This window comes from Xiphophorus hellerii, chromosome 8, assembly GCF_003331165.1.
Source record: "Xiphophorus hellerii strain 12219 chromosome 8, Xiphophorus_hellerii-4.1, whole genome shotgun sequence".
In the NCBI taxonomy this organism is placed as follows: Eukaryota; Metazoa; Chordata; class Actinopteri; order Cyprinodontiformes; family Poeciliidae; genus Xiphophorus; species Xiphophorus hellerii.
In genome coordinates, this window is record NC_045679.1 from 20,892,728 (window position 1) to 20,920,702 (window position 27,975).

Genomic DNA, 27,975 nt, shown 5'->3' on the forward strand with positions numbered 1-27,975 from the left:
GAAATGGGGGATTTCTCATCTTAATTTGAACAATTTGAACTTGTTTCAATTTCACTGCTGATCCTCCCCAGCCTGAGGAATTCATCATTTCCAATCTCCTCTGTCATGCAGCTTCTTATATCCTGTTTCTAGTCTGGCATTTGCTACCTGAAACACAAGGTATTTTGTGCAAATAGCCAAAACATCTATTAAGTAAAGGAAATATATGGGCCATTCTTGTGAAATGTTGTTTTTGAAACTGAACCGCAATCATGTTTAAGGGCACATCTTGTCCATTTTATGCAATTTAATAGTTATCATAGAGTAAAAAGTTTAGATTCTGAATTCTTTAGTTTCAGATATTTATTTCAGCGACAGACAAAATAAGAAGAATATAAGCAAAAATGTCATTTATTTAAGTAACTTAATTTATAAAGGTAGACATATAAATAAAATGAAGCTGATTCATAACAGACAATGTGATATATTTTTAATATTTGTTTCTGTTAATTTCTTTACACAATCCTGCGGAAGGCAGAAAGACAGTAGGATGGTACATCACAAATTATTATTGGTAATAATGTTGGCTTTTGAGAGTGAGAACTGCTGGAAAGTTGAGTGGAAGGGAAAAGTGTTGTGGAAAAGAGAGGAAATGCATTAGCAATAACTTTATCCTTAAGAGGCTTATGAAGCAAAGCTCATTCAAGAGCTTAGTTCATTGTTCTTTATAATTTTGTTTAATGATTTAAAGTAAACTTTGACGTTTTATTTATGCTGCCATCATGATACTTTTTTTTATATAACTAAACACTGGTTACCAGAGGGATTCCACTGGCTCACGTGCAGATCATAACCACAATGAAATGGGGATCAATATGAATTAATCAGAAAATATTACTTATACAAATGATTTAAGATCAATACATTAGTTTTCCTTATTCATCTCCATAATGCATTGCTAATTTCTAACAACTAAGAGAACGGATTTGATTCACAGCGTATGGGTTCACAGCCTACAAAAAGGTTGAAAAGTTGAATTTATCACCCTAACCTGCAAATGCTGCAGGCATACAACCCCTGTATTATGGACCTGTTGCATAAAGCCCAACATAAATAATAAGAAAAACTCTTACAATGCAAGGCTGAGGTCTGGTGTCTAAGAAGCGACATATGTGAAACCAGATCTTGATAAAAAGTAGAATAAAAGTTGTGTTTGTCTCTCACCTTAAGATGGACTTGACTGATAGTGTTTTAGTCGGACTGTACGGGAGGCTGATCTTCAAAGTTCCCTGAGAGAATAAGAGTGACAAACATCCGGGATTAAAAACCACATTAGCCACCTCAGTGTCCTTCACCTTCTGGTTTGAAAAATGTCCATGTTTTAAACATGCTTTCCTGCTGCTCCTCATGGATTTTCCGTGCAAATAAGATGCTCTCCACAACTCTACCCAACAAGCTCCCAAAACCACTCGGGCTTTCTTCAATTAAAGACAGAATAATTGCATAGTTGCTCTGTTGCAGAACGACGACGACACAAACATCCTGTATGAGTTAAAGTCTCGTCAGAAAAGGGACAAATCAATGTGCCCATGCAGCGGAGGTGCGGCGCCCTAATCAGGTTCCAGACGAGGCCGCAGAGCAAAATTAGATCCCTGCTGTCCTGGTCATGTAACTGAATCACTAAACAGCAAACACACATCGAGGAACCTGCATCCTACACACACTAGGACTCAAAGATGGAATACCAAGGTCCCAAAACATAGCAGTCTGAGTGTCTTTATATTCCTTCAACAATACATGCAAGAAGGAAATATTTATACATTTTGTTTGCTGGAGTGCTATCACTTAAAAAAAATTAAAAAATACTTGATTTGTGGAGGATATTGTGAGGCAGTAATGTTTGTAAAGTATCTTTTTTTCAAAAGAGTCTTCATATTGACATTCATCTTACTCACCAGATTGAAAAATTCTAGAAAAGGTATTTAGAGTTGAACTCTGTCCATTTTGGTAAATAATCGGGTCAGCTCACCGTTTTTCTCCAGAGAATGGCTCGGTACTGAGGGACCCGCTGGTTGTTCTGGTCCGAGAGAACGACCGACAGGTAGAAAGGGTTTTTCTCGGCATCTGTACCCACGTAGTTCTGGTGGACTGAAGGAAGAAAAAGGCGACGCATGGATGCAAGTTCCACACTGTCTCGGAAAAGCACTGGTTGCTTTTAGAAGTTGTCACATTTCCTATATATTGCAGCTGCAAACTTTAAGGGATTTTTCAGGGGGGGGAGTCCAAAATTTGAAAAGAGTGGCATGAATTTGTATCTGCGTGCTTCACAGTATTAGTTTTCAGTTTTCTAACAAACCAAATCACAGAACAGCTGTAGTCACACTCACACTATAAGATACAGACAGGTAGACTATCTTTAGTTGTGTGATTTCTCAAAGTAAATGATTCCACTACATTTTATTTCTGGGTGTCAGGATGAAGTGACCTGAATACAAATGCATGCCTGTGTAAAAAAAAACAAAAACACTTTGAAAACCATGTGTCCTCTTCCTTCCACTTCACATTGATGGATTACTTTTGTGTTGATCTATCATATAAAATACTAAAAGGAAAAATGCTCAAATTGTATTAATACTTTTGTGAGACATCGTGCACGCAAAAACAAAAGCTATTACATTGTCACCAATAAAGGCATACACCCAGTTCTTCCTTTCTGATCCCTGCTGTTTTGTGCTCTTTATCTATTATGGTATTTTTACCTTGTCATATGTACTTTTTCATTAAGTCTTAACCCGGGTTATTAAACCTTTGACTCAGACTATTCATGCCTCCTTCTCTGAAGTTGATAATGTCACATCTTTAGAAACAACGCCACACAAATCTCTGAATTTAGTTAGACTCCAATTGTTTTTAGCCATTCGTTCATTGGCATATTTTATGCCTTAGATAAGCAACAACTCTGCATTGTTTTCCTTTGGTTTGGTTTGGAAAAGTTTTTATTTTATGCTTTTTAATCCCAGAAAACAGAAGATTTCTTTTGTTTGTTTTTTTTATCAGATCATCAATAAAATGTGAATTCATGCCACTGTATAAATGCAGGTGCTCCATCACACAGGAAGTGGCCTCCAGTTCATCATGTGTTGTCGGGCGCAGTGAGCTAGCTCAGGCTGTGAGACACAGATGGCTCAGCTGTGGTCCAAACAGGTCGAGCCAACTTTCTTCATTTTCAAACTCCCTATTCCGCAGCCTCATTAGATCCTGAGTGGAGGACAAAATGGATTTTCTTTCTTCGTAGTTTTTTTTATATAACTAACTTCCCCTCAGAAGCGTCTGTATCCACCCCAGGTTGTATAATTTATCTCAACCTTTCAGATGGCTGTGCTCTTTCTGGCTTAAATCGTGGTTAAGGAACGCAGACTTTTATCTTCTGTTGTGCCACTTGCGTTGCCACCTACACCGTGAGTCGGGGAACGGGCAGGTTCTTCGTGTTAATGAGGATGTTGAAATGATGAGAGTCAGAGAGGTGAAGGAATAGGTGACTAATTTAAATGTTTTTCTTTCTTTCTACTTTCTCTGTTATTGCAAGCTTGATGCGTGGAAGGTGACATTACTTTGTCTGACTACTGAGACTGTGCTGCATTTTCTCCAACGGTTTTCTCCATAGGCGGTGTGTGAGATTAGAGTTTAGTTGAGCTGGAATATAGTTAGATTTTAGTTACAAATGAAGAGTGATGCAGCACAGAGACAAGACTGAATTTATACGATATGAAGCATTTTGTGCACCAGAGAAGACGTTCAAGGCATGATTTGTTTCTGCAGGCCCTGAAAGCCGTCTCACTGGCTTTGTCTCGTTCTCACCCCGTGTGTTTCTCAGTCTTATTTTAAACTGCCTCTTTGAGTAATCGTGTTTTTTTTAAATATTCTAAATAGAGCCTCTACAGAGCACCACTGACCTTTTCCCAAGAAGTACTTAAAGTACCATCTGGTGTGGTACTCTGGGTTTTCCAGATGGACGTCCGTTCTCCTCCATGTTCCAGGAGTGTAGTCTGAAGCCTGCTCGTCACATACACACGTACACACACATCGTCATTCTGATGGTCATGCCTTGAATAATAGCAATTCTTTCTGAATACAAGACAGGAAATCAGACATAAAGAACCAACTGTCTATTATCAAAGTTGAACATTGGTTTGTAGGAGCAAAAAGTTTACCAGTTGAAAGCTACAAAGTTATTCTCTTATAATATAATACGACACCTGAGACAGCAACAGCAATAGACAAAAGCATGGGAGCGAATCCTGTCTGTTTTTTTTAAAAGTAGTATTATTTAGGCAATGCTTTCTGGGTAATTAAGCAAATCATTGCCGACCACTTGGGGGCACTCATACAGCACTGAATGTTTTTCCCAAGATGGTCAATTGACCTTTCCCTCCATTCATCCATTTAATGTCTACATCTGTAGATGATGGGTGGCTATCTCCAGCAGTCACTGGGCAAGAGGTGGGGTACAAGCTGGACAGGGCGACGCAGCAACACACAAGACAAACAATCAAGCACACACCCCCACACGCCTACACACGCACACACTCGTGCCTAAGACCAAGTTAGAGAGACCAATCATCATCCCACTCATGATATTTTTATTGGAGGGAGTAAGATGGAGTACCCAGTGAGAACCCACCCACCCACATGGAGAACATGCAAACTCCATGCAGAAACAGCCTTGACCGGGATTTGAACCCCGGATCGTCTTGCTGTCAGGTTACAACCCTAATAACAGCATCATCATGCAGCCACCAAATGGTCCTTAAGCATGAAAAAGACATAAATCACGACAAAAATATGAACCCAAACTATACAACGTGAGTGCTGGGGGATGTGAGCACACTGAAAGCAACCCACTAAAGTCATGGCAACCAGGACTTTGTCTTTCACAACGTTTCTTGTTATTTAAAGCCACATAAAATCATTTTCCAAACACCAACAGACATGGCAAGACTAACAACAACATGTTAGTATTTACAGATGCTCCTATGTACTTTTTTTTTTATGTAGGACGAAACTTCAATGACATATTTCATTTTTCCAGTCCTCGTGCCAAGTTAATTACCTCGTTATTACTTGTCCTGCAGAACATAAGAGGTGATATATATGGATGTATGGATGGATGGAAATGGACAGAGATTTGTACAAGAAGAATGTGATATTATTTGTACCTCATCTAATGAACCGTTCTCCACCCTGAAGCGTCCTGCCCTGTGAATGGCCCCATCTGCATCACTGGAAATCAGCTGAGAGGGAGACAGAGAAACATGTTTATAATTAAACTTGTGGTCATTTGGGGCTCGTGGCAGGAAAATGCAGAGGTCACGAATGCACCGCAAACATGGAGAAAAAAGGGAACCACAGCAGACATATCACCACTCTGTGAAAACAGCATCCAACGCCCTGCTGTACATACAGGAGCAATCCATTTTCTGTAATGGAAAATCAACATTTTTACTCTGCTTTATATATCTGTAGTTACTCCATGATAAAACTCAACATTTCAGCCCTATTATCTGTCTCTCCCAAACTAACCTGACTGTAGCAGAGAGAGGGCTTTGAGAATAAAACTGGACAGCCCATGAAGGGATGAAAGAAATAATGTATCTGTGTAGTTGTAAGAACAAGCAGGTCTTGTTTTAGATGGTCATGTTGTGATAAGGGATTCAAAAGGGAAGGAAAGAAAGGACACAATATGGATGAGAAACAAATTCTGGAAAAACAATTTTCTTTAAACATTTTTTTCACACTCTTAACGCCTTAAAATATTAAAATCAAATTCCATACTTTCCCAGACTGTGTAGGATCTCTGAATCCAATTTTTAGTATTTTAGGTCTGTGCTGACGTTTGTGTTTGTGATTAATTAGAGAAAAGAAGTATGCCGTATTTGAAAGACTGAACATCTCTGAGGGGATGTTTACATGCTGTTAGGACTTATCCCACTGATTCCATCTGTCTTATTGGAAACAGTTTATTTTTCCTTTTCCATTTTTCCTCAGGTAAGAAATACTTGGAATTGCTAATTTCCCCTGACAGACTGAAAGCTGTATTAACTGTGCTGCACAGAAGGCTCCCAGCAGCCAGTGTTGATTTAAAACGTTGCTTCTATCAACATCTCATCTAATGGAGAACATGAAAAGGGGAAGGGAAGAATCTCAGATGAAATATTCATCCATCATCTAAACCTGCTTATCTTTGCAGTGTTGCAGAAAGGCTGGACGAGTCGCCAGTTCCCATATATATATGCTTTTATCATTTTATGGATCGAATAAGCAAAAACAAAGAAAGTTTGCCAGGTATGTTGTTGGATTGAATCAGGCTTTTTCACTTGTAGCTTTCTTGTTTATTTAAGCTTCAAAACTGTTTTTTTGTTCACTCTGATAATGATTAATATATTTTAAGTGTCTGAAGCAAGATTTATGCACTATTAATAATGCAAAGTATAGAAAAAAAGCTTAAGTCTGTTGATAATATGTACATCGCCTTGCAACAATGTCTACTTTTGTTACAGATACAAACTTAATGTCTTTTCTCAGGGATATTACAAGATTGAACAAAACATGTAATGTTGGATGTGTCTCAAATAGTTTTTCACCTTCAGAAGTTGCAATTCTTTTCTTTCGGTTTTGTAAAAATAATTAAAACTCATTGGTCAGACTGGATCTTGACCAGCAATTATTACCTGCCCAACACTGAACTTTAACTGAGCCAAATAGACCTATGACTATAATTTTATTTCAATCAATTATATGTATGTATGTTTTGGACATTGATGTGTTGGAAGGTGAAGCTTTTTGTCCCCTACAGAGGTTGAAGCAAACTCCAGACTGGATTTAAACCAGAGAAAGAATAAATTAACTCATTAGTGCAGACAACATTTTATTTTTTTAAAATTATTATGATTAAGATTTATATTATGTGACCCAAATTTCCATTTCTAGGAACAATAGAGTTTTTCTTGGCTTACCTTATAAATTTGTGCCCACTTTTTGCACTAATCAAATTGACTAATTGTGAAAAAGCTTCATATTTTTTCCAAAGCCCTGAAAAAAAAAATCTGTAGTACTGTATCTTTAAATAAAAAATTACTCCATTTAAGTATTCATTTTAATATTCACATATTAAACTCCACCAGCTCACTGACTGATGCCGGGTAGCTAGGCAACAAACTCTTTAATCCCTTGCCTATTCCTCTCCTCATGACTTTCTCTTTGCTCTTAGCTCTTTGACCCTCCCGACTGTCGAGCACAATTTTGTTCCCGTCACTGACAAAGGTCGCCGCCGAGCCAGTACAAAAAAAAAAAAAGAGAATAAAAAAGTGATTTGGATCCTTGCATGCACTGTTTGATGCTCGGATGGCAAATCCCTCCAGGAAAACGAGAAGGGAGCAGAACTGTAATGTATCATGAAGCTGTCTAAACGCCTAATCATGCTTAGTATATGATCATATAAAAAAAAGGAAGATTCAGCTACTCCGTCTCCAAGCAAAAATTAAGGTTTTAATTTTAGTCTAAAATTGGGCTAAAAGCACCAAAAGAATCCAAACCTCAACTGTAATCTTGTGTTAAAAGAATGAAAAAGTGACATCTACAGCAAAATAGCTTAAACAAATATACACTCTCCTACGTTGTTAATCAGCTTACGTGTGATGTAGCCCTCTCCAGCCGCCAGAAACTGATCAGATTATGTGAGAAAGGACAAATAAAGAATAGTAGTTCGTCTGTTGGTTAAGTAGAGTACTGTGGGGTTTCCTCTGACCAGTTTTAACACGTTTGTTCAGGTTTTCCATATATTGCTCTATGTAAATGTGTTCCCTCACAGATTTCTTGTGTGGCTTTTGCTAAAATGTTTCAGAACCTCAAACAACATCAATATTAGACAATTATATTCCAAGTAAATACAAAAAGCAGTTTTCAAATGAGGTTTTTATTTAAGGAGAAAAAGCTTCCCAAACCAACCTGGTTTCATTTGAAAAAAAACCCCAAAACAAAATGTTTTTACCTCCTAAATGATTAATTAATTAACCAGTCAAATTCTTTGTAAAGCAGACTTCACTTGCCTTTTCTTTATCCTGCAGGACAATGATTTGAAGCATGAAACAAAGGCCATTTTGGTATGGGCTCAGTCAAAGTTATGGGCTCAGTCAAAGTTTTGATGTGGTCATTTGTGCTTGAAAACCCTCCAATGGTTCTCAAATTGATTATACTTATAATGTATAGATAATTCACACAAACAGACAGAGAAAGATAAAAAAAAGGAAAATAATAAAGATTGAGGTTGCCTGATGTTTATTCAAAGATGTTTCAGCTGAATGAGAAAGTAGCAAATAGTCCAAGTGACCTTTGACCCATAAACACAGCATCAGAGTGAGAATATTATAAATGTTTGGTGAACAGAAACTGAACAAGAAGAGGGTTTTAGTCTGGATGTAAAGAAACAAAAATGCATTTAGACTTTCTTGCTAAGAAACTATCAGATGTTTATCTCAACTACAAATGCCACTATTCCAATTAGTAATAATAGAAAAACAGAACTAAAACTGTTCTGTTTCTTTTCTGAGAAAGAGGAAACTGAATCATCGAGTGTCCCTTTGCACGCATTGTTGATTTTTGGCAGGCAAAGATTTATTTAGCTCAAAATGGAATTGCAAAAGCAACTAAATAAAGATATAGGTAAAGACGTAGGTGCTATAATATTGCACATATGTAAAAAAGCAATTTGTTCTCTTTGTTTAGTAAAACCGGTGGTTCCCAATGGTTCCCAACCTATAAAACACCTCAGTTCCCACACATTGCAAGGCGTGGGGGGGGAGCGGTATGGATGAATGAAAAAAAACCCCAACAACAAACAGTTACACAAAAGTGTTTCACTGTAAAGATGGTTTGTAGTTTGTTTTGTTGAAACCTGAAGTGTGAAATAAACTTCAGTGGAGTTTGAAAACAAAATACATGTAAAGGTTTATGTCTGGTTGAACAATGTGTGTGCCCAATTGATTTTTTTCTTCTTTTTTTTGGTGGGGGTGGAGGGGTATTTTATTGTAATCCATAGGGGGGCCATAAGAAAATCTTTGGGAACCACTGAGCTAAATAATTACAAGCAAAGATCACTTAGTTAGACCACTAACAACATATACAGTAGTTGATTCAATTCAGCTAACTGCATTTTGTTGGCAAATTGGCACCTATCCCTCAAGCAAGCATGAGGGAACAGTGGAAAGAAAAACTCCCTTGTAACAGGAAGAGTGAAAAAAATAATCTACCTTGGCAGCCATACTGGATTTTGATGTTTGTCTTCGAGAGGAACAACCAACTTTCCAGCATTTTTCTCCCCAGATTGGAACTAGGAAATTCCAAATTTCAAGCAGAAATGGACCACATTATTAAAAATCACTGTTCTTCTAAACAAGTAACTTTCAAAACCAGACAAAATTGCCTTCTCTGACCTGTTTTGACTAGACAGCCTTCATGGTCTCTATTGTGCTCAGACACATTTTTGATGATTTTACTGGAATCAAAAATAAATGCAAGCAGAAAACCAATATTTTCAATAAAATTCATTAATCATAGCAGTCGTGAACCTAACATCCAAACGTGACTACCAAGTAAAAGCCAATGAGCATGTCGTTAAGGTTAATTAAAAAGGCTAGAAAAACATTTTTTGTTTTGCATGCGGGAGCATGAAAATATCCCCCTGAACTCCTCTCTCAACAAACGATCCAAACCCCTCGCTGATATGCATTACTTTAAAGCAGTGCGTCGCGGGACAAAGAGATGGGAGTGTCGTGCTCAAGTGCACGAACAATGACTTGTTTTGCATCTATGTGATGTTTTCGCTTTGAGGCCGTGCACACGAGCGAAGCAGTAGCCGCTTTTCCTCCCCGAGGTCCATAATGAGACAATAAAATCCCACAGATTGAGAGCCGAGCCTGCTTACAGCAGGTGTGAAGCTCTGATAAACGACAGAGAGGTTTTCTCTGAAATAATTAGCTGCGTCTTCCAAGAAGCCGCAGAAAACGCAGCACTCTCTTGCTGCCGGATGCATATTAATACGGGTGAAAACAAATAAATTACCGGTGTGGCGGTATGTGACTGTGTTTGCCTGCGTTCACGGGGGGTTCAATGGGCTTTGCTATTGAGATCCAAATGCGTGTGGGGGTGTGGGCGTGTGTGTCTGTGTGTGCGGAAACGGGAAAGTAAATTCTGATGCTGTAGGCCTCCATCTCCTTCCATTTCTCTCGCCTCCTGCAACACGAAGCATCCACTAGCAGCATAATGGAGGGGAACCCGGTGCAGCATTCAGACGAAGCCACGAGCCGCCTCCCTTGTGCGTGTGCGTGTGTGTGGGGGCGTGTGGGGGTGGGGGTGTGCGTGTACGGGCTGGACTCGTGGGGGAAACATTCAGTGTGCATTCGGGCCAGCGTGTTGAACTGTAGCATTCACATCGTCTGTATTGGGGGAGTTTCAAAAGTGAAAAATGTCAGGAGAAAAGAGGGATTAAGTGCTCTAGGAAGTCTGTGTGGGGGTCTACGCACCCACATGCATCACACAGACTCTGCTTCTAAATCTTAACAGAAGAGTTGCCAAGGAGGAGAGCGCTGCACTCCAATGAGTCTCTTTGGGCTGAAGGAGGCAACGAAGAGGCAACAGGGGAGAAGAGAGGGGCCTGTTATGCTTTTACACTTTAACAAACAACCTATAAAACACCTCAGTGGATCTGGCGAGAGAAGCAGTAGCAGGAAGGGGCAAGGCAGAAAAAAAATAAGAAAAAGAGGCACAGACTACATGCACAGTGGATTGCAAAAGGCTATGTGGCCCAATAAAAATGATCAAAATGAGGTGATAACTGACTACTTTTAATCATGAATATTTTTAATGTGCAATTCGCCTAAAAAAAACGAACAGAAAGATGCAATTTCGGCATTCAGTCTATCAGCAGCCGACATCTGCTTCACAAATGTTCAGGTGATTTAGTTCTTAACTCTCAGATTAATAGTAAAAAGATAAAAAATCAAAAAAATGTATTGAATCTGTAAGCCCTTAATTGATTTAAGGCTATGTAAACTTATATAACCTCAAGATTGCACCTTTTAATTTTCTGAGGTACTTTTATTTTAACCATTTTAACTCACCTGTGTAGACTTTCTGTAGCAAATTTAAAACTTAAGCCATCTTGATGGGCAAACCCATGAAAGAAGGGCAAAAGTAAATACGATCAAAACTTAAGAAAAAAAAAAAAACCTGCACTAAAGTCAAACTCAATAATCCACAAACAAATAACAGAGACCCTACTAGCTTAAAGACAGACCACATGCATACTATCACCCATTTAAGCAGCTTCAGTTTTGACGTGCAATAGGAACAATTTACAAACAGAATCAAATTTAAAACACATTTGGTTATTATGGTCAGGCTATCAAATCAATATCTTTCTATCCCCTGATAGATAATTGGGTCTCATCATTGGGCTTGTTCATGCACACTCACAACCCTCATAGAGAGGGAGGCAGCTGAGCAGGAGTGGAAGGGAGGAAGACGGGGAGGAAATGGAGAGGGGAAGAAGAGAAGCAGGTGCACAGGCAGAGATGGCAAATAATAATAATAATAATAACAATAATAATAATAATAATAATAATAATAATAAAGAAATTAGGATGAGGATGTGGGAAGAAATGAAAATTAGAAGGGGAATTTAAAATAAATAAAGCACTTCGTTGAAAAAGGCATTTAAGAGAGAAGAAGCATAATAAAAAGTCTTTTTGTCCTTTCCATATCTCAAGTCTCCATTTAAATTATTATTATTTTTTTTTAGAAACCTTTTTGTTGTGTTTGAGCTTTTCTACAAATGCAATCCAGATGGGAAGTGGAAGAAGCTACTTTAGACGCCTCTGGCTGAGAAAATGAAAAAAAAAAAAAAAAAGAAGTCCCATTTATTTGTCCCATAGAAAAAATTACATAAGGCACAATTAAGCCCCATCCACGGCACATCTTGTATGAATAACTCTTGCTTCAATCTTCAGTACAATGCAGTGCTTTAGAAAACATGTGGTCTATTAAAAAAAATTGAGTTTTCAGACAGAACACTGGTGGGTTGATTCTTATGCAACGCTATGATTTATCCACCAAACTGGAAAGATCCAGATTTTGGTCCATATGACTTGCAAATTAAGTGGTACCTGTTCCACAATTTTACATTTTGTCAAGTACTTTACCAGGATTGTAAGCTCAGTCAGACTGGAAGGAGAGCAGAAAGGTCGGAGGATGACAGGCTTTTTCGGCTTGTAGCTCCATCCGTATTTACAAGTGACCAGTTTTTAAGTCCCAGTGAAATAAAAGTATAAATGTTATCTGAATTAGAATGCTGCCATAACCATGTTTAACAGTGGAAATGGTGTGTTCATGGTGATGTGTAGCGTTTATTTTCCACCTCCGTGTTTTACATGTCGGACAAAAGGTTCCGTTTTGGTTTAAATTAGATTTTCTGACTGCAAATAAATAATTCTGTCAACAATGACTGTCTTTAGAAAAAAAACTTGGTTCAGTGGGGAATTATTTAGTTCAGACTGGACCAACCTGAGATGGTTTAATGCAGACCGAAAAACCTACATTAAAGGAGGCAAACAGGTTGCCACTATCAGTGTTGTTAGCCTGTCATAGCATCTTATAGTGCTCACATATCTCTTTTATTTTGTCTGTCAGTTTCTCAAAGTTTCTTTTGATATAATTAAGAAGCTGTAGAAGCTCCATCGGCGTCTCAAACAGGCCAGGTCTAACAATAATAGCAGCTTACAATTTGAGCACCAGACAACACAGCATGTGGCGGACTCAAAATAAAAAATAATAAATAAATAAATAAAAAGAAAATTTTAAAATAAAAAATGTAAATAAATAAAAAATATATATATATATATATATATATTGATCACTGTTATCACTTCAAGATCTTGCACCTTGAGATATAGTTACACATATAGTAAAAAGAAAGATTAAAAGTTAAAATGTGTGGCACACAATAAATACGGCTGAGGTCAAATTAAAAACTATAGTGGTTCAGACTCTGTGAAACCAGACAAGATGGGGAATATTTTTAACCCAAGCTGTTTAATGCTAGACGGCAAGACGATGGAACGGGAGTTCAGGAGGCTCTGACTGAGACGAGGACATAAATATCTCAGGGTGTCAAACAGACAATCCAATGACTCAGGCTGTAAAGAATATACAGAATAATGAGCTGCATTTAGAGCAGGAAATGAAATGTGGCAAATCAGATTAGTGACAGAGACAAACAAGACCAAAAAAAGCTTGCTGTCATTTTTTTGGTTTTTATGCGATTCCTATTATTTTATTCTTGGATCCACAATTGCTATTTTTTTAAAAATCATCTATCAAGGAACTAATTCTAGAAGAAGCAGACATCTGATTCAGAATTTGAAGCACTTTACTCATATGACATTAGTCTAGGCTCATAACCCTGGTTATGAAATTGAACTTGCATCACATCAGTAAAGTACTAAAAATCATAAATCCGTTAACTCGGATTTTTCCTCTTGGAACATTACACGTGTCTGCTGGTTTAGAGATAACACAAGCAGATGAGGTGCGTGGGAAGACATACTAATAAAGTTGGTGTTTATGAGATATAACAGGTGGTTTATCATATGTTTTAAGCATTATACTGAATCACTCAAGCTGCTGGAACTTGCTATGTGCAACCTCTTAACCCTACAATCCCACCCGCAAACATACTGTATATTTGGGAAGTTCTAGAAACGCAAAAGCCACAACACCTGGTCGAATTTATGAATACATAACCCGAGTTATGAGTCTTTAAATATCACTGGGTGCCAGGGATTTTGTATTTTCCAGAATGGGAATGAACTTTTCAAACTCTCAAGAACATATCGACTGAGCAGAAAGTAATCTGCGTTACAAACATTTTTTTTTTTTTCCGCAAATCCCAGCTCCTTTACTTTTACTTATACGGCTCCTTAGCAAACAAGATCAATCTTTTTGATAAACAAATTTCTCTTGTTAGCTCTTGCTGTTACAGCTTTGTGTGGACTTTGCTGGAAATTATGATTACAATCTAACATCTTCAAGCCAGGAGGTAAACCGTTGTCGATTCATGGAACTGATGTGCGTGTGTGAGCGAGAGAGAGGCTCTCTAATGCTGTGCAAATAAGGAGATAAAATGCATGAAGTAGAGGTGAAATAACACCCCACGAAAGGAAACAATTACTTGTGAAATCAAAAAAAGAAAAAAAAAGTTGTTTGGCAGTTTAGCTGCTATGCTCGCCTGATTAAAACCTGTAAAAAAAGACCAATGCAGCCAAGCTGACAGCACGTCAATAATTTGTATGCATTTCACATTACAGCAAAAAAAAGAAAAAAAAAATCTTCTGACTAGGAGTGAAAGCATCAGGCTATCGACCGACCCTCTGCTCTCGCTAATGGGGGCAGCAGCTTTAAGGGCCCCGAGGAATGTGTAAATGCCTAAGTGAAGTCTTGGATCACAGAGCAAAGCAGATGTGCGCCATGTATGAGCTCCTTAGCAAATTGATCTGGTGATGTCTCACAGAAAAGCCAGAGGTGGAATGAAGAAACAAGAATCGACGGCAGTAAATGTAAACAATTAAGTTGTTTGGATATGCATTCACAGCAGGATATTTTTTTAACTACTGAAGGTGTGGTAGATGATAATAATGAAAAAGCTGTTTTCAAAACCCCAATCACTGTCAACTACGCTTAAAAAACTTTACAAGCATCATTTTGTTTGTGTAGTTTTGTTTAAGGCATGCAGGCAACGGTTCGAGGACATTAAAAGAATTCAAGAAAAAATATACCTTTCACAGAATCATCAGACGGAGCAAGACATTTCGGGCTCAATCGAACTCTAATGCAGACCAAAAAAAGTGAACTCATGTCCGCTCACAAACTTAGGTCAGTGGTCATTGGGTGACTGTGGAAGGTACATTATGCACAGCTTGCAGGAAACCCTAAACCCACACACTCATGAAGGGTATTTTAGAGAGACAAATGAATCTAACAGTTTTTGGAGTGTGAATGTACAAAAACTATTTAAGTAAAGACGAGGCAAGTTTGTTTGTATGGCAACAAGGCGTGAGTACTGTATTTGGTCAACATCAGGGAACAAAACAAACCACACACTTCACTTTGTTTCTAATACGAGGTTGTGGCTTGTATCCACAGTCGCCGCCGCTGCTGATCCTAATTTATGTGGTTAATAAACACACAAGCAGATGCAGCAACACACAGTGTGGTCCACACATGCTGAGAGTGGGAATAAATTCAAAGTGGCAGTGCAGTCAAAAGCCTCCGAGGCGATGACAGTAACACTGGTAGGCAGGTGGGAGTGGAGCCGTCTGCTCACCAGTCGACGTGAAAGACTGACAGCTAACTCTGAATACAGCGTTCCTCAAAAGATGCGAACACGCTGGCTCTGACAGCAACCTCGGTTCCGTTCGTCGCCGGGCGCCGCCGCCGCACATCAGCCAGCGCGGAGACAAACCTACATGCCCACACAGAAACAATCAACACAAGAGTGTCGTCTGAAGAGTTGTACCTCCAACACTTTCCTTGTTTTTGTGTTTCATGCAGCCAGCGCCCACCTCGCTGTCACTGCCTTCATCGGTGGAACATTTTCATTTCAAGCTCTTTGAAATGAAAGCTGTCGTGTTAGGATGAAGCTGTGACAATCGTTACCGGCTTCATCGAAGGTACTCAAAGCAATAACGCTTCTGAAAGTGGACGTATGGTGGTTTCAGTGAATGTAGCCACTGGACATGGTGGGGGCTGCCTTTGTGCTGTCTTTAAATGCAGATTCTATCATGAAGTACATGCTGTTCAAAACAAAAATTAAAAAGTTCCTGAAAAAATAAAAGCATGATAACAAAAAAAAAACAAAAAAAAAACTGAGCGTGTGCTGGCATACAGATTTAATTGATCCTCATTTGTGCTAATGAGAGTAACTGGTGCATGTAATACAGGCAGACAGCCAGTTTGTGACTGTGTGGAAAAGGGCTGCAGGATATCGATTTCTTCAATTCTGCGCAGAATTTAATATATTAAACCTCTGATCTTAAAAAACGTCTGCTGTTTAGCAAAAAGACCATGACTAGGGATATAAAGAGATTTTGTGCCACTAGACTTTTGTGTTATTTAAATCCCACGATATGTCTATATTCCAAATAATATCATATATTCAAATTACTAAACAGCTACTGTAAGAATGTGACTGTGGCTTGAGAAAAAAACAGTAACCCCATAATATTGATTTCAGTTCTAAAAGCTTGTGACTCAGTTGCATTTGTGTTTCAGACTCTTATTTTGTAGTAAGAAAAGGAAGCAGTTGCCCTTTTGGGTTGATGCAGCTAAGAGAAAAAAAAACATGACCATCAGCAACTCATACAAACAGACACATACAAAGTGAAGAATATTGGGGCTAAGTGTCAGCTTAGTGCTAAAGCTGGTTGGAATATTCTATTAACACAAGACTAAAGCGCTGTTTGCAGTTTATGAAGCCCTACTGCATTTGAGAAATAAAATATTAAATTCTTAGGTTTTCCATAAACACCTAATAAAACCAACATTGAATATGGTCTTGTTTCCAAGCAATCAATCAATATATTTGATAGCGTCCTGACACTGCAGGATTCAGTGGCTGAAATTGATCCTTATCCGTCATAGGCTAAGAACTTTGTGTTGATTTGCTTGTTTTTTCTAATTTACTTTATAGGGCTGTTTGTTTAGAGTTGTGGACTTTAGCTACCGCGTTATCTCTTTTGAAATCTTACTTCCTGTTTTATTTTGCACAAGTCATTCCACTTGTGTATTATGTGTTGGCCCCGTCAGATCTTTGCCTGAGATTGTATTGTCATACCTAAATCTATTTAGGCATCAACTCCATCAGCATATATTGTATAGCAATGGGTTTTTGAAAGATCCTATTCTATGTCCAGAATGGGGCTTCCTGGTTGCCTATGATCTCACAGTAGTTCACCAGTAAATCAGCAAGTTATTGAAACCAAACCATTTTCCTATGACCATTGCCCACTGGGGTTGTTTAGATCTTTAAGTTTAGTTGAAAAATCTAACAAACCTTGAAGCATATATGGTAAAATGCATATTATATGGTTGCTGGTCACCTAACCATAAGTGTTGTCTCTTCAGCTTTTTATGTAAGTTTTTATGATTTATTGTAAATTTTGCTTCTGTACTTTGAATAACCTGTTTTATGCTTCCATTTTATTAAGATACTTTACTTTTGTTCTTTGAACTACTTTAGACTTGATTCAGTTTAAATCTTTAAATCCTCACGCGAATAAAATGCGGCACAAATTACAAAAACAGCAGCACCATTTTGACCTTCTTTCTGCTCCCAAAAAGGACGCATAAAAATGTGAATTAGACCTAAATGATGCTATCAAGCAATATACTACATTACCACACCATGCATCCAAAATGTTTTGATTGCAAAGACGTTCATTGGCAGAAACCCACCTTAGTTTCCATCGCTGTTTAATTCTCCTTGTCTGACCACTTGAGAGTTGAAATGTTTGGAAGTTACAATAATTTTTTCCGCTCAGTTTTATCCTCTTTCTCTTCCTTGTTTAAATGTCTTATCTGTTCGTCAAAGGCTGCTTTATAGTTCCGCTTAGCAAAACTGACTTGTGGTTTGGGGTGACCAAAAAAAAAACGTAGGGCGGTCCTTGTGAAAAAAAAAAAAAAAAACAGGGCAAGAAAAACGCCGGTGCTGTGAAGTGTCAGTTTCTAAATGAACGCTGCAGAACCACTCCCTCATAAAAAAAGTCATTTGAAACGTAGTGTGCCAGAAAATGATTTTAAAATAGATTGAGCTGATTTCTGGCTATAGGTTAACGGTGGTAATTTGGCTCTTTTTTTTTCAGTAAAACTAATGCAGGTCAGTGTAACTTTTTAACACAGACCTTAGAGTACGATGGAATGAAGGTGTTATGGTCTGCAGTTTCAGTTTTAGCTGGTGTTTTGTGCTTTGTTTTCCTCTCTCCATCTAAAATAGGGGTGTTAAGTAGTTCTACTTTACTAGGTCATGTTTTCATGGTTTTCTTTCCTTATTAACCATTGAATGTAATCTATGCATGGCCACTCTGCCTGCAAACATCTTGAAATCCTGGACAAAAATTTGAGTACTTTAGTGTTAATATCTATTCGTTTGCAGACAAAAATAAATTCTAAACCATTAAATGAAGTAAATAGTCAGTAAAGGTTAGTTACACAGTATCTTTCACAGATAAATCCACAAAGTGCTTCACAAAAACCAAAAAGATAAAACAGACTGGCTTCAAGGACTGCTGGAGTCATTGGGAAGTGTTAACACCATAGCATGATTTACATCTGGGGCTCCAAACGTTTCCGGTGATAAAAAAAAATGATTTAATTTGTTACTTGCACCTTCTTCTTTTTTTTAATGAATCAGAGAAGTCTGAATAATCACTGAATAGAAATGTACTCAGACATGAGTGTATGTTTTTTGTGTGTTTCTGTGTGATTGATTTGTCCAGTATGTACTCTGTCTCCCACCCAACAACTGGAAAACATGGGTGCTGGCCTGCTAACGACTCTGCATGGACAAGCGAGTGCAGATCAGTGAAAGAATATGAATGCTAATCTAGAAAACACACTTGCAATTTGTAAAACATTTATGAAAACAGAAAAATTAAGATTCTTACTTACCCCTAAAATATTACAAAAGTCTTATCTTATTATTGGGATGTATCTCATGTGTGCCAGTTACCGACCTCCCAAAAATATTGGTCAGTAATTGTTTTTTGACTTAATTTCGACCTGGCTCAGGAGACTCGAGTATCTTTACTAAACTATGTTTGGGTGGTCTAAATACAGAAACTACAAATATACCGGTAAAGGCTATATTTTTAAAGCATCTCAGTCTGTGAAGACAACAGTGAATGATATCATCTGCCTCAGCTATGGTGTCTGTAGAGCTGCATCCTCGTATTGGCAACGGCTACCGGCTGCTGCCATGATGCCAAAAATAAAACAAACAGACAAGGTGAGTCATGGCTTGGCTTTTGCTGGTCTCTCCTAATAGGAACACCCTGCTCTAAATCAATATCTCACAGTGGTTTTCAGACTTTGGAATAAATATTTCAAAGTAGTGCAATGCAAGAGTCACACTTTGAAAATCAATGAAACAGAGCAGAAAGTATTTTGTAGTTGTAACTAAAAGTAATAAACTGCAGTCACATTGCATGCAAATGGGCTAACAGATGGTCTGTAGCATTGTTTTGACAGTAATGTCAGTTTTGTCTTATGTTTATGTAAGTTGTGGTGAGCAGAGCTTTTGTAGCTATTTTGTGATCATAATGTACTGATTACGCTGAATTCTTCTTGGTACTATTCCTATATGTCTTCAAGGAGACAATTGTTGCAAATTTTTAAACCCCTTATTTGTCATGAGGATACCAGTGTCCTCATGGACCCCACTGATTTACATGTAAGCATTTTAGAGGTGCCAGTTAAGCGGTTAATGTGAACAGACAACATGCTCATTTAATTTATGCCATGTAAACAGTTTGAATCATGGTGAAAAGAAAGTACTGGGAGTTTGGGGGGGACGACAATGCTATGTCCTGGGCTGGTGGACTCATGTCAGGCTCTATAGTTCTTGGGGTTGTGATGGGTTAGCTGTGAGCGATTGGGGGGGCCAAGCTAGACTATAGTGGGAATCCCTCCCTCTAAACTTCTCTGAAGCTAGCTCACCAGGTGGGGTGGTAATGTACCCTTCCTCCCTTGGTTCTTTTGAGCTCCACCTACCTCAGCAAGCCAGTGCGGCATGTTTGCATCTCTCTTACTTGGTGCTGGGAGTTTTGCAGGCTCTGGCTTACTTTAGGGTCTGGATCCCAGGCCTGACAGAAGATGGCGGCGTGGGAGGGTTGGGAGGTTTCAATGCTCTTTGCCTCTTTGGGGCTGCCTCAGTGCTTCATAGCCCGTCTCTTGGTGGTTGCTGTGGGGTGGTGCCTTATGTCTGTCCACCTGTCCTCTGCAGCTCTTGGGTACTGAGTGTTGCATGCCTTTTGCCATCCTTACCACTAACTGTGTACTTTCAGGTGACTCACTCACATACACCCTCTGAACACAAAAACACTTACTTTTACTTGTGTTTGCCCACATGCACAAATACACATACACCCACATTCACATGTGAATGCACTGACGCACTTTGACAGTCATTCAAACAAAGGTTGTTATTATGTGACCTGTCTACGTTGATGCTGGATGGAGCCCATGATGCAATTAGAACACCATCTTCAGACATCCTTTTCTAAATCAAAGCTGCTTTGGCATATTATGTAGGAAGCCAGTTTCTCCATATGGTATGCCTGAAGTGCCAAGACAACACAGACTGAGCCAAAATGGCAAAGGTTGTAAAAACACACACACAGCTACCCAAATCTCTTGAATAAAAATAAACCCCCAAAATATAAAGAGGTCGTACCTTACTTTAAGCAGTGACTGTACATAGTAACTTTTTTTTAGAATCAAATGTGTGAAGCTTTTGTTTTTGGAAACATATTATTTGTCACAAAGTGTAAAAATTTGTACGTTCCTGTATCTCATTGCCTGATAATTTGATTCAAATTGTTACAGTACGTCTGTCTCTTGTTGTGGATCCTACTAATACTAACTTTTAGGAAGTGTGTTATCACCTCCAAAGTAAAAGTGGATTTAAACAGCATATTCAGAATAACATGCAGAATTGACACATTATGTGTGATTGATTTGGGATTTTCTATCAACCTCTGCAAGGCCAGATGTTACCTGGTTGCTGCAGAATATTTTTGCGAGCATGGCTGATATGCCTCTGTTTTCAATCGTGCTTCTGTGTATGTAAGTTCAGACAGCCCTAACATTTCACCTTCTCCATTAAGATGTTAATGCTATTTTCTAGACCATCACCTTTCAGCCATTAGTAGGACTATACCTGCAGAAACTGTACTCTACTTTCATGAAGAATTATTGCAGTGATCAGCCAGAAGATCATGTGATTTGTCTGGATATCAATTGATCAGCATATTTCTTGACACAGTATCAATGGTGAAGCACTTATATGGTATTTGAATTTCAAATATATGCAGGTAGCATAACAAGGCCTGCACAAATTTAATAAATAATCCTCACTAGCAGGAGTCTGTTTTTAACACACGTCATTACTGACGGGATAAGAGTCTGTGAGGCTTGTTTTTTAGAGGAGGAGGTGGGTAATGGAAAATTAATGACATGGCTTGATAAGCCCACGCTGATGATCAGAAACAACCTCAGGGAGGAAAACCGCATGTCGCCAAGCATACGTTCTATTTTTGAGCCTTGATTTCAAAGTGAAATTAAATCTTTGCTTTCGTGTGGGAAAGGAAATGTAATTGTTTGTCTGGATTTAAAAAAGGGAAATGGTTTTTGTAATGAGTTTAGAGTGCATATTGCTTTAAGCTGAATGAGCTCTGGTGCATTAGGTACGACGTGGACAACAAACAATTCCTTCCAAAGAAAGTAATAAACCCCCAAGCCCTGCTGCACTTGGCATGCATATTTGTCATTGAATTTTCATAAAATTCACAAAACTACCCAAAGGATCCATAAATGTCATGTTGGTTGAATGCAACCATATCTTCAGTGGGCTTTAGTTGATCCCTGCCAGGCTGTCCGTGTAGCAGAGCAGCATGGATTCTGTCATGGCGTAATTCGGCTTCATCCTTAGCATCTGTGCTGATGTGATGTTAATTGGATACTTGAAAAAAATGTCTTTATCCCAGAAAAGGATAATAGATTATTTTTTTTAAAAAAGGCTTAAGGTGTCTTTTATAAAACTTCTCACACCCTTTGAATTTTTTTTCTTTCTTTTTTTTTTTTACAATGCCACCTCAAATTTCAATACAACCTTTTGGGATTTTATGAGACAAACCAACAAAAAAGCAGTGCACAATTGTAAAGTGGAAGAAAAATGGGACATGGTGTTCCCATGTCCCATTTTCTGAAAAGTGGGCCATGCTTTTATATCCAATCCCTATTACTATGATACCTTGAAATAAAACCCAATGCTACCAATTGTCGCTTTAGTTGTGAACAGAGTCCACTTGTGCAGAATTTACTCAGTATAAATCCAGATGTGCTGTGAAGGCCTCAGAGGTTTGTTAGAAAATATTAGAGAACAATCAACATCATGAAAACCAAGGAACACAAAAATAGGTCAGAGATGAAGTTGTGTAGAGGTTTAAAGAAAGTTTTTTTATATGTATAAAACAAAATACCAAATTTTGACCATTCCCTGGAGGACTGTTACATTAATCATCCAAAAAAGGAGAAAACTATGGCACGACTGCCGACCTATAACTACGAGCAGGAAAGCTGCTCATAATTAATATTTGAAGTAAACTCTTCAGGAACGGCAAATTAATTGAGACTGGGGTTTACCTCCCAGCAGACCAACAGTCCTAAAAAAACATTCACAGCTACAATAGAGAGATCCAGATCAAAGCACAGTCATGTGTTGGAATGGCCCAGTCAAAGTCTCTGACTAAATCCAGCTGATTATTTGCGACGTAGATTTTAAAATTCGTGTTTACATGATCTAACCCCAGTTAAAGTTTTGCTACTCCATACTCAATGGAAGGCGGTTCTGTCAAGTTTAGACTCATCATAAACATCCTTACTGTTAGTTGTGCTCTACTTTGTGTAGGCATGCCAGAAAATTCCCAACAAAATAAATTTGAGTTTGTGATTGCAACGTGACAAAAAAAGGTGTGAATATGTTTGTATTGTTGCTAGCTTCTAACTAATAACCTATATATATATATGTATATATATATGTTATATAATGTTATCAATTTAAAAAATAAACTTGATGTTTTTTTTCTTCATGTCTTATTCTTGATACATCAAGATGGCACAAATAAGACTTTCAAGCTTTCTGCTTCTTCAATTCAAGATTAAGGACAAACCACAGCCCACATCTAGCAATCCATTAGAGACCCGCTTGATGCAAAAAGTAGTGGTGGCTTTGGATCATGTGAGGTTATTGGTGACATCATGGTGTCTCATATTCCCTCTCTGTCTACTTTTATCACATGCGCTCTCGTCTCACGCAGCATCCCTGTATGAAGCGTCTGTCTGCTGGTGCTGATATGGCAACATGTGGTTTCTCCGCGACACTAATCTATCGTCCACATGGTGTGTGGGGCTCATGGACAGACCCTCAATACGTCTCTGGTAGGAAGCACAATCACTCTACACACTTCCTCCCCCTCCAGGCTATCAGCATGTACAGCTCACATTTAGTAGTGATGCACGCTCACACACACTCACGCACACCCGCACGCACAATCCCCTATGGCAACTGTGACTCAACATCTTAGTAATCAACCACAAAAACCCACATTGTGCAGCACTTTTAGACCAGCAGAGTTAAAAAAGGCAAGAATTTTGGAGACGGAGGCAAGAAGAGCTGCACGTCACAGCGAGTGGCACACCTGTTGTGATGAACACCGGCAAAGCGTGGCTACGGACCACACCCAGTGTGTCGTGACTCACCAGCCACCCCCCTCCTCTGTTGTCCATCCACGAGAACAGACAGGAGGGGATGACAGAGAGATTCAGAGACAGATAGGAAGGGAGGGGAGATCATAAAATAAAATAACTAGTGGAGGGAGGGAGTGGTCACACTGAGAAGCAAAGAGAGCAACAGGCTGATGGGGGCATTGTGGGTGGGACTCACCAGCTCGACCGAACCATAGTGTTTCCTGCTGAAGTCTCCACGCCTGCAGCCCAGGTCCTCTGAGGCGGAGCTGGAACACAAACGTATGGTCAGACACATGGCCTACATCACACCACACACACACACACACACACAAACAGAGTGACATCACACATACACAAGTGACAGCCGAAGCATTTGATTTTCCTTTAACCCCCACTTCTCACACCCTGACTACTTGTTCACTGGCATCTCGTTCTAACTACGCCCGCGCTCGTTCCCTTCCGCTTTCCTTCCGTCCTTCCTGAGCGCGTCTTCGTTGGTGTGTTGGAGCTGCCGCCGGTGGCATGGTGACTGGCCAGAAGCAGCAGCCAACCCACTGCTGATTGAGATGTCGGCCCTGATTGAATTAGGCCTCGGTGATAGATGGGGGACCTGCTGGGGCAGCTAGCTGATGGTTAAAGCACCAAGATGCACACAGTTTTGAAGTTACAGTTGCAATTTGACCTCAGTAAAGCGAAGACGTTGCGCTCAAGAGTGAAAATTATATGTTTCTGTTCAGTTTTCATTCATTGAACATAAACTCGCAGAAAAATTAAAATATGTACTCGTGTGCAACTGCAACTCATGTAGTAAAAATATTTTGAGATTTTGGGAAATGCAGGACACAGAAACAACTTCTGTTGGTAGAGATGGCATCATGCTTTAGGGCTGTTTCGCTGCCATTGGTACTGGCATGGACAACAGAATATTAAAAATGGAGGACTCCCTCCAGTTTCCTTAACCTCACAAGGAACTTCAAATATCTAGCAAGAACTAGATATTTGAAACTTTAACATAACTGCGTATCTTGATGGGAAAGTGATCTGATCACACACCAAAACTGGTTTAGGAATAAAAATAATGGTGTGAGGAAGGTTTTTTTTAACAGTATTATCCCAAAATTGACCAGTGCAGCAGTTGGTTACCACGGAAACTGTGGACGCAGGCTGCTGAAAGACAGATGAAGGAGTCACAGTTATTTTTTTTAGGCAAGCCCAGCTGTGATGCGAGAGTGACAGTCCGACAAATGCTACTCGCCTATCAAGCCCTGTTTTATCTCCTATATCTGAAGAAACATGCAACACATGTCCTCTGAAAACAATAATTGTTTCAGTTTGTATATTTTTTATGATATAAATGTTTATATCTTCCATCTCAAGCTATGAGCTGAACATTCAAACAGCCTTTAGATGTTTGATAAAGCACATGTTGAACAAAAAAAATCTATTTGTAGCTAAGTTATTTCCGCTGTATCTTCCTGGGGAATCAGATAATTATGTCAATTCTATATCAAAAGCACAAATGAAGCTTTGAAAACGGTCAAAATTGCTCCATCAATCTAATTAGCAAACGTATTTTAAGCAAAATAAGTACATGTGCTTAACCATTGTTTCTACTCCGAAGGAAAAGGTGTATCCATAATATTTCTGCATTATTGTATCACAACAGAATTTGTATTGTATCTAAAGCCACAGTTTCTTGAATAATCAGAAACTTTTACATGAGAGACTCAGTTTCAAGGTGCAGAATCTGGCTTCTTTTTCTCCTACATTTTGAGATTAAATTTGAAATGTAAAAAGTTCCTGTAATTGTCCTTCAGTATGTAACATAAATAGGTAACAGTAATAGACTTCCTTATAAATACACACAAAATTCTATGTAGATAACCACTATATGCAAACGCCAAAACCTTTCTATAATTTTTCAGAATAAAATTGTTTCAGAACAGCAGTAATGTGATTCAGCCTAACTCCGCAGGTGAGATACTGACTACAGATACGAGCTCCACAGATCACAAAAACAATCTTTAGGTTCCAGCTGGTGAGCAGATCTTTTCCCCTTCAAATATTTGTAAACACAAATCCATCTTGCTCTACGATTACAGATGAATAATAAAGAAAACTAGTCACAGATGCAGCTAATTATTTGTTTATGTCGGCTGTGTGATGCAATCGCTGGCAAAAAGAGCGCGCAGTATTACTTTACAGGATAGTGACCCTTCAAGGACCTTGTCTGAAACCATAGTTATAATGCTGCAGCACTGAAGAGCCTCAGTATTACTCTTTATTTTCAGGAACAATGATCACATTACTATTGATCAAAGGGCTAAAATCTTTGAAACAAATTAAATAACAGAGAACAAACTGGGTATGATGATAAATTAAGCTGTCCGTACAGTGTGAGTAGTGCTCTTCAAGTTCCCTCTAAGGAAAATAATAATAATTGATGCTTTTTAAGATCCAAAGCACAGTTCAAACACAAAGGTTCAAAGTTTAACACCTCACAAAACGCAGTGAAGTTACACAGGTGAAGATAGCACAGGCAGAGCAGAAAAATAATTATGTTCTCACCATTAGCGATGTCACAAACGACAGTCTACTCTCCATAAATGTAACGGTTACGGTGGGATTGTGAGGGAGATAAATTCACTCTGCTTTCAAAGCAGCAACTGTTAAAAAAAAGTTACAACTTAACATTTTTGTTAGACGGCTTCATGGAAATATTTTACAGAAATTAAGCAATCACTATTAATTTAGACATATCTTATTGTTTGAATGCCACACTGACACTACCTTAAGCTGACAAGGAAACAGCTTAAGCTCGAGCTGTCTCCATGTCGTGACAGTATAACATGTGACAATCTGTGAAAAAAAAAAATAAAATAAATCGAGCCTCTCTGGGGGACCAGCTGTAGCTTAGCAGAAAGCAAGAGGGAGGGTATGGGCAGCGCATACACCAGGGTGACTCTGATTGGTCCTTTCAGGCAGAATGGTCTATTTCTGCAGATAGCAGTAGGACCACCAGGAGGAGGCAGAGGAGATTGATTTGTTCTTCACCTATTAGGTGTCTCATCCTGTCAGCACATAGAAATAGTTTTAACAATTATGTAAACAGTGTATTTTTTTTAATAAAAGCTACGAACTGCAGCTTTAATTCCTATTCTTTTGTGAAGCACAAAGCATAAAACCAGGAAAGAGTTGTCCAAACGTCTGTTATGAATTCAACTTCAAATTCAGTTTTCCAAAATGACACTCTATTATTTTTGTAACAGCAAAGATGTGAGATTGTACTGCACATAACCTGGTCCATAAATGTTCCATAAAACCTCATAAATTTAATTCTATAGATACTATAAAATTCTTTAGTGCTCTGGGAATCATTTAGGGAGCTTAGGACAGCTCATTGTTGAGAATAAATAATTTTGTGTTTTCCTTCTGTCTCTTTTAGCTAGTTGCTAAGCTAAACCTAAAGGAAATGACATGTTAGGAAATGCAAACGAGAGCTAGGGTTAAAGGAAATGACACACTAGGGAACACCCTGGCTTAGATAGAGAGTAACAAAGCAGATCACAAACTCTTCTTGGGTGCCATTTTGTCTTGCTAACTCCTAAAGGGAGCATGAAAAATGGACCAGCTGTATTTTGGTATTAATAAATGGAATTCATGAATTCAACTCACTGACTCTCTTTCAACCTCATACATCAAGAACTCAGCATGGAGAACGGATAATTCTCCACATCATCTATAGCCATTTCTTTCATCTCCTATTTGTCTATTATTGTGCTCATTGTGTACTAAGAAGGCCAAAAGACCAAATTATTATATTGTATGATCTCTATCATTGAATATTTTGCTCCTTCACTGTATGAACCTATAAATAGAAATATATGTCGATCTGGTTGCATTGCCCAGAATTGTTGGCCTGATCATAAACCACAGGAAAAAAAATGAGAGAAACTCAGCGGTTTAAAGACTTTCAACCAGAACGTGTTAATCTCATCTGTCATTTCCAGACCAGAATAGAGCATAACATCAAATCCTTCCAGCAAATAAAAGGTCAACCCAAAAATGTTTGCCAATGTGCCTAGAATTTCTCTAGATGGAGACCTTTTTGTGTAAACACTCCCTAAAGGTGCCAGAACTGTTTTTTCCTCTTTAGCCAAAGTTTAGGGAACACAGGTGAAAGCGAGAAGTCTGGCAAGACAAGATGTTTTCATGGCTGAACTCTATTCATCGTCACTGAGCACATTGTTATAGCTTTACATATCAAACATTCGCCCTCTGGTTTTTGCCTTTTTAGAGCCACACCTGAATAAATACCAGGATATTTAATCTGCAACGCCTGAAATAGACTCTCCTTTAAATAAA

General features: G+C 38.6%; 1 protein-coding gene across 7 annotated transcripts in view; it reads right to left on the bottom strand.

Annotated features, from left to right (window-relative positions):
• Positions 1 to 27,975, bottom strand: part of garnl3 (GTPase activating Rap/RanGAP domain like 3) — a 75,319-nt gene that overhangs the window by 20,357 nt on the left and 26,987 nt on the right. For 6 of the 7 annotated variants that reach the window (XM_032569702.1, XM_032569700.1, XM_032569698.1 and 3 more), the window contains exons 2-6: positions 23,807 to 23,876; positions 5,196 to 5,270; positions 3,933 to 4,032; positions 2,009 to 2,127; positions 1,204 to 1,268 (exon numbers count right to left, since the gene is read on the bottom strand). In XM_032569702.1, coding sequence (XP_032425593.1) covers positions 1,204 to 1,268; positions 2,009 to 2,127; positions 3,933 to 4,032; positions 5,196 to 5,270; positions 23,807 to 23,876 — 429 coding nt within the window. Of the gene's footprint in view, positions 1 to 1,203; positions 1,269 to 2,008; positions 2,128 to 3,932; positions 4,033 to 5,195; positions 5,271 to 17,541; positions 17,676 to 23,806; positions 23,877 to 27,975 lie in introns of those variants that run through there. The other variant, XM_032569701.1, reaches the window with a different exon arrangement.